Source organism: Dipodomys ordii, unplaced genomic scaffold (genome assembly GCF_000151885.1).
Source record: "Dipodomys ordii isolate 6190 unplaced genomic scaffold, Dord_2.0 Scaffold1, whole genome shotgun sequence".
Taxonomy (NCBI): domain Eukaryota; kingdom Metazoa; phylum Chordata; class Mammalia; order Rodentia; family Heteromyidae; genus Dipodomys; species Dipodomys ordii.
Window position 1 is genome coordinate 52195089 of NW_012267217.1, and position 7454 is coordinate 52202542.

Below are 7454 nucleotides of genomic sequence, written 5' to 3' on the forward strand. Positions count from 1 at the left end.
CGCGGCAGGAACCCGGCCCGCCTCCCCGCCCGCCGAGTCGCCCGAGCCCCAGAAGTGATGAGAGCCGCGGCGGAGGCCAGGTCACGCCGAAGCCGTTGCCCTTTTAAGGGGGAGCCTTGAAACGGCGCCCGGGTTCCATGTTTGCATCCGCCTCGCGGGGAGGAAACTCCATGTTGTAACAAAGTTTCCTCCGTGCCCCCTCCCTCCCCCTCCCCCTTAGAACCTGGCTCCCCTCCCCTCCGAAGCTCGCGGGGATCCCTCCCTCCCAACCCTCCCCTCCCCCCCGCGCCCCGATTCCGGCCCGAGCCGGGGGGGAGGCCGGGCGCCCGGGCCAGAGTCCGGCCGGAGCGGAGCGCGCCCGGCCCCATGGACAGCTCGGCCGTCATTACTCAGATCAGCAAGGAGGAGGCGCGGGGCCCGCTGCGGGGCAAAGGTACCGGGGCGGCGGGGAGGGGGCTGCGGCCCGCACAGCGGGAGGGGAGGAGGCCGGGGGCCGGGATCTTTCCCCGCGCAGCCGCCGCCGCCGCCGCCCGGGGCGCCCTCCGGGGCTGGGCCGAGTCCCCAGCCGGAGGGAGCCGGGAGAGTTTGAACTCCTGGAGTCTCTGAGGCTGGGCGGGGCCAGGCGCGTCTAGAGCGCTTAGGTGTGTTGGGTAGAGAAACTGAGGCAGGGGTGAAAGAAAGGGGCTCCGGGCGTCGCCCCCTCCCCCCATTGGCGCCAGTGGGGCTGGAGTTGGGGGGTGAGGGCCGCCTTCGGGCCCCCCTCCGAGGCCCCGCCCCCTCCGGGCTGGGGTCCGGCCGGCCTGGGGAAGGGGCTCGCGGTGACAGCGGGCTGGGGCGGCTTGGCGGGATCTCCCGCCAACACACGGCCACGCTCCTGCCAACTCGCGCGTCACGGGCGGAGACGCAGAGCCCCAGTGTGTGTGTGGGGGGGGGGCAGCACTTTTCAACAGTCGCCCGGGCTCCCACGGCGAGAACCCAGAGTCGGGCGGGCTCGCGGGCCCCGGCTGCAGGCCCCGGGGCGCGGGGCCTGTGCACACTCGCACGGTCCCGCCGAGCCGACGCCCCTGGGGCCAGCCTTGTTGTCCCGTCCCCTCCCCCCCATCATCTCGGTGCGGTCTTCACGGCCTGGAAGACCTCCCAGACCTGCCCTCCTTCCGCTCCGGCCTAGCTCCACTGGGGGCTCGGGGGCCGAGGTGGCGCGGGGTGGTGGAGAGTGGGTCTGTCAATCAGCACTCCCTTGCCAGGCCGCAGGTGGGAGGTCTGGGCGGGCGAGGACGGGGGCGGGGCTGACAGATGGCTCCGGGACACTGGGCCCTCACCTTAGGACTACACCTCCTGTCTGGCCCTGCCTCCCAGAGGACTTTGGACCCCCGGGGTAGACCGGATGGAGGTGGAGTGGGAGTGGACGGCGGGGCCCCGGGCCCTGGCCCTCCTGAGCTGGGACTGGTCTGGTGAGGTAGAGTCAGGTGATGAAGGCCTGAGTGGGGGGGAACTTATCTATCTCCCTGGTCCAGGCTGATCACTCCATAAAGCACACTGGGCTTTCCTGACCCTGAGCTGCAGGGTACCTGGAGCAAAGCCTAGGTTAAGGGGCAGGGGCATTCCAGGGAAGTGCAAGGCCCACCATACGTGTGTGTGTGTGTGTGTGTGTGTGTGTGCGCGCGCGCCCGTCCGTCCGTCCGTCCCCTTGACCTGAGAGCATTGCAAGATCTATGGTCCCTACTCCAGGGTTCGCACCTGGACGCACGTGTGTTGCACACCTCTGCAGATCCCCTCCTTAATTTGGGCCTCCTTTCTTCAGGTGACCAGAAGTCAGCCGCTTCCCAGAAGCTCCGGAATAGGGGCTTCCTCCACTCGCTCTTCTGCTGTGTGTGCCGGGATGATGGGGAGGCCCTCCCTGCCCATAGTGGAGCTCCCCTGCTTGTGGAGGAGAATGGCACTGTCCCCAAGGTGCGTGGTGACAGCCTGGGGCTTGGGGGAGGGGTCTCCACGCTAAGCTTTTCTGCCCTACCTTCAGAGGGTTGGGGGGCGGAGCATCAGCCTCACCCAGCCAAGCACTATCCCCTCTCTACCACCTCTGCCCACCCCCAAACGCTGCCCAGTTACAGAACTCTGAGTGCTTCCCTCCTTGGAAGTGAGAGAGGGGCTCACAGAGCCAGGTGGCTCACCCCAGGCCCAGGGTTCATAGGGCCAAGGCTGGGCAGGGCATGGAATGTCTCTAGAGGGTTCTCAGAGCCAGGGGAAAAGGTGAGTAGGAGACATCCCAACCAGCCCCCCACTCCCCACAGCAGACCCCGGTCCAGTACCTGCTTCCTGAGGCCAAGGCCCAGGACTCAGATAAGATCTGCGTGGTCATCGACCTGGATGAGACCCTGGTACACAGCTCCTTCAAGGTAGGCCCTCCCCAGCAACCCGCAGCCCCAAGTCTGTGAGGGAGCCCTGTCCCGGGTAGGGAGGGAGGTCTCCACTGGGCCCTGACCCCCTGGAGCTCCCCATCCCAGCTCCAGCAGATCTTTTCCCCCCCACAGCCAGTGAACAACGCTGACTTCATCATCCCTGTGGAGATTGATGGGGTAGTCCACCAGGTGAGGGGCAGGGGGAAGAGGTGACGGGCTTGGTATTCACCCTCAAGACCCCAGGCTGCTTCTACCAATCTGGAGAGATCCCTAGGTGGTACTTAGGTGGATGTGGAATATCCCCGGTCCAGAGAGGGTGTGAAACTTGCCCAAGGCTACACAGAGCCCTAGTGATGTGGCCAGACTCCAGGCCTGTAGAGAGTGGGCTCCTCCTCTCAGTCCTGTCTTGCTGTGCCCTCTTGCCCACCCCTGCCCGGGACCCAGTTCAAGTAATTCAGGATAGGTTGTGTGCTGTCCAGCCTGTTCTCCATTACTTGGCTCGGGGGCCGGTGCTCTGCAGCCTTGGGGTGAGGGGACAGATACAGGTTTCTTCGTTTGGCTGAGGCCAGCATGGGGGAAGGAAATGGGAATTCGTGACCCACCTATGAGAGGCGGGTCTGCACTGATGGGACTGGAAACTTCTTTTTATTCTTTTGGGAGGGTGGGTGGCAGGATGGCTGGCCAGGGGTATGTATAGGGTCTGGACTAGCCTCCCTGGGCCTTGGCCTCTTCCAGCCCTCGTCACCCTCTCCCAGTCTGAGGGTCGGCAGCCCCCTCACTGGCTTACCCCCCAGGTCTACGTGCTGAAGCGGCCGCATGTGGATGAGTTTCTGCAGCGAATGGGCGAGCTCTTTGAGTGTGTGCTCTTCACGGCCAGCCTTGCCAAGGTAAGCCCTTCCACCAGCGGCCTTCCCATTCCCATTCAGCACGCTGCCGCCCAAAGCCCTGGGCTACTGCTGGCCCTGAGATGACCCACTTTCCACCCCTAGTATGCAGATCCAGTAGCTGACCTGCTGGACAAGTGGGGGGCCTTCCGGGCGCGGCTGTTTCGGGAATCCTGCGTCTTCCATCGAGGGAATTATGTCAAGGATCTGAGCAGGCTGGGGCGAGACCTTCGGCGGGTGCTCATCCTGGACAACTCCCCGGCCTCCTATGTCTTCCATCCTGACAATGCTGTGAGTGCACCACAGACCCAGGGAAGGCTGAGGCTCAAGAGCAACAGCCTGTGTAGGCTGCCTTGGTTTCTCCACCCCAGATGGAGCAGGGCTAGGGGACAGGACCTTTCCATTGCTTTTACCTGCCTTCTCTCTTGTGCTTCACTTGTCATTCCATGCCTACTTGTGCATCTAGAATAACAAACAGCACAGTGCTCTGCACATATTACCAAGTGTGCTGAAGGCTGACCTGGACACTATACAAACTGGGCTACCCGCCCCCCCCCTTCCTATTTCCCAGGTTCCAGTGGCCTCGTGGTTTGACAACATGAGTGATACAGAGCTCCATGACCTGCTACCCTTCTTCGAGCAGCTCAGCCGAGTGGACGATGTGTACTCAGTGCTCAGGCAGCCGAGGCCTGGGAGCTAGTGAGGTGCCAGGGGGCCAGGACCCGCCCCTGACTGAGGCCCACACCGCCTCCCATGAAGACTGTGGGTGCCACCTGTGCTCTGTTAAGAAAACCTATGGGGCTGTACCACATTCAGAGCCCCAGGGGAGCCGGTGTCTCCCCCACAGACCCCACTACACTGCACCAAGGACAATGAGCCCCTGGGCATCCCCCCAAGTCAGTGCCTTCAAACCTCCTTTCTCCTTTTCAGGGGACTTGGAGGGCCCTGCCTGCTGCTCCTCTTTCTTTCTCATGCTGCCATGTTTCTCTACTGCCAAAATCGGGCCCCTTAGCTCCAGCTGTTTTGGGGGATGGGCAGGGTTTCTGTTGCCTCTTGCCTCGAACCCCCAGCCTGGGAACCATGGACGCCAAGTGCCTTACATAGAGCTCCTCTGCCCCCTTCTCCCCACCAGCCCTGGAGCTGCCTACAGCTCACTGCAGAGGAGGCTGGCCTGGGATCAGCTGGCTCACCTCTCTTGGGACTGATAGCACCCCCCCCACACACACACACCAGTTTCTGCAGGGAGTGGGGGAGAAAAGAGGAGTTCTGTTACCACTTAAAAAAGTAGCTGGGGTTCTCTCTTCAAAATCCCAAAGTCCAGCTTCTCCAAGCTGATGGCAGGGTTCCGGCCCACATCACTTGAGCCCTGACTCCTTCTGCCTTAACTACCCCAAGGCCTTGGGGCTTGATTCCCCCAGCTTTTGTGGCCTGGGTGTGGGGGGGTAATAGGCAGGACCCTCTTGTGGTGCCATATATATATATGTATGTATATGTGTATATAGATTTTTAAGGGAAGGAGCGGGAAGGGTTGACAATGAGATGGCCCTCCCTCAACCTTCCTGGGCCCAGAAATTGGGGGGGGAGGGAGGGAAAGGATTTTTACATTTTTTAAACTGCTATTTTCTGAAAAGAACAAGCTAGGCCTAAGGGCTGCAGGCCTTGTCCTCTGTCCCTCACAGTCCCTTTATTATTATCATTAAAAAAAAGTATATATTAATTGAGCACCTTCTGTGCCTGGCAAGGAGCTAGGCCCACCAGCTAAGGGAGTTGGGGGAATTTTTATCCTCTTAATTGGTTTAATTGGTGCCTCCCTCACCAACCCCAGACTTCACCTGTGCCTTTAAGGAATCTGCAGGAGAGGGGAACCTTCTGTGGGGCTGGGGGGAGGGGGAGGTCTTCAGGAAGCCTGGCCAAGCTGTCTCCCTCCTTGGTGCCAACCCACCCCCTGCAGCCCCCTTGCCCCCTGCTGGCTGGGGGAAGCTCCCTGGACACCCTGCCTTCCAAACTCTTGACTTCTCTGTTTCTAGAACCCCTCTGCACACATGCTGAGTCTGGAGGTGAAGGCCTTTGGGACTCTCCCCGGGGTCTGACGGTTAAGTGCCAAAGGGATGGGCGGGGAGAAGGGAGGGTTATGGCGGAGCGTTGGTTGGTGGGAACCTGGTGACCTTCCCGTTTTCAAGTGCCTTCTCGGACTCGAGAGCCTCACGTGTGTTCCGAACTAAAAGAGAAAGCCGGACGCCCCCTATCTGCTCCTGTGGTTTTTGGGGGAAGGGGGAGGTGGCTGCACGGGGACTTGAGCTGCTCTCCCCGAGGCGGGGTTGGAGGCAGGGGCTCGTCGTGGGAGTGGGGCAGAGGGGAGCGGGCGGCTTCGGGGCGCGCCCGTGCATCCGGGGCGCTGCTGGCGTGCGCCTCTCCGCCTGGGCGCCCGCATCTGCAAAATGGAGACAGGCCCTCTTTGCAGACTTGATTAAATACCTGGAGGCCGAGCACCAGGGTCCCTTCGCCGTACAGCGAAACGACGCCGCCTCCCGTCCCTGGAATGCGCGCGGGGCGGGGCCGGCGGGAGGCCGCGCTCGACGGAGGCGGAAGGGCTCGGCCGGGCTGACGTGGGCGGATCTGGAGGCCGCTAGCTTGGGCGGTGCGTCCGCTCTGGGGATCCGCGGGCTACTCGGGGAGGCTGGGCGTGGCCGGTGTCTGGGCGCCGCGCGACCCTATTGGTCGCGCCCCGCCCAGGCGCCGGCTCCGCCCCGCTTCCGGGCCCCGCCCACCTGAGGGGCCCGCGCGCTTCCTCTGCTGGGCGGGGCAGGAAGTGGCTTTCTGCCCCGCAGCTTTGCGCCCGCCTGGCGCCCGAGCTGACCGCTGGAGGGCTGGCTGCCCTCGCTGGGCTCCTCGGGCTTCGCCCTCCCCGGCTTGTGCATCCCTTGCATCAGGGTCTCTGGAAAGAGACTAGCTCCATCCACCCCAACTCTGAGAGTGGGAGCTTTGTGACGCCCCTCCACGCGCAGGGCAGAAGGGGGGTGTGCGCTCCCCAACATTGATCTCTCCTAGCCCTTCCCCTGGTGACTAGTCCCAAGCCTCCTAGTACCCAAGTGTGGATCACCCCTAAATCTGGGCGCAGGGGGTATAACGAAGTTCTTTATCCCTCCCAGACCCTCACCCTTCACGATTTACTGGACAGAAAGCCTGGAAAGCACCCACCTGGGAACAGAGGCCCGCGAACCCTGGCTCCAGCTCCTACTCTGAGTCACACTGGGAAAGCCTTTGACAAGATCAGTTCCCAGGCTTGGGGCTGGCCCGCCCTTGGGGTCCTGTGCTATTTCCTGCTCTCTATGCAAACCCTGCTCACCTCAGATTTGCATCCCCAAGGCCCAGACACCCAGGGCACCCAACTTCAGGGAGACCACAGGTTTCCTCAACGCCCACCACCCACCCCGGATTAGACTCAACCACAAGTGTAGGTGCTACCCTGTGCCAGGCACGGTGCCAGAGCAGGCTGCGCTCTGCTCTCAAGGAACTCATGCCCCAGTGCAATAATCGGATAAATTCAGGAGGGGGATGGGGTGGGGATAGATACATATATACTAATAACGGAGTAGTATTTCTCTAGGATGTTATTGAGCCACTCTCGGGATGGTCTTTGAGGGTTGTTTTGTTGTTGTTCTTTTGGTAGAAGCTGAGGCTTCCAAGTGGCCTTTTCACGTAAAACCTTAGGTGACTCCTGAATGTGTTCATAACAGAAGCATGCTTAATTTAAAGAAAGACTCCGAAAAGAAAGATTTAATAATATGAACATAAAACATAAGAAAATAAAAAATATGAGCCAATGAACAATTTCAACAGCAGTTACAAGTGTTTCCCTCCCTTTTTTCCTTTCCTTCCCTCCCTCCCTCCTGTCTTTCCTCTTAGAAAAATGATTTATTCTGGTTTGTTATTGTTTGCTTTTTTTTTTTAAACGGGGTTTCACTATGTAGCCCAGGCTGTACTCAAAGTCATTAGCTTCCTGCTTCAGTCTCCTGAATGTTGTTGTTGTTGTTGTTGTTTGGGTCCAGTCGTGGGGCCTGATCTCTGGGCCTGGGCAGTGTCCCTCAGCTCTTCAGCTCAAGGCTAGCACTCTACCACTTGAGCCACAGCGCCACTTCTGGCTTTTTTCTTTTTGCTTATGTGGTGCTGAGGA

General features: G+C 60.8%; 1 protein-coding gene across 2 annotated transcripts; it reads left to right on the forward strand.

Annotated features, from left to right (window-relative positions):
* Ctdsp1 (CTD (carboxy-terminal domain, RNA polymerase II, polypeptide A) small phosphatase 1) lies at positions 1 to 5525 on the forward strand. Of its 2 annotated transcripts, none has more exons than XM_013010500.1 (7): positions 1 to 433; positions 1802 to 1950; positions 2289 to 2393; positions 2529 to 2585; positions 3191 to 3283; positions 3386 to 3571; positions 3852 to 5525. In XM_013010500.1, the coding sequence occupies exons 1-7, from the start codon at positions 367 to 369 to the stop codon at positions 3978 to 3980; spliced, it is 786 nt and encodes a 261-aa protein (XP_012865954.1). In that variant the 5' UTR covers positions 1 to 366; the 3' UTR covers positions 3981 to 5525. The 2 variants fall into 2 exon arrangements, with proteins under 2 accessions (XP_012865954.1, XP_012865964.1); XM_013010510.1 differs by having other exon boundaries at positions 3 to 433; positions 2292 to 2393.
* The last annotated feature ends 1929 nt before the right edge of the window (positions 5526 to 7454 follow it).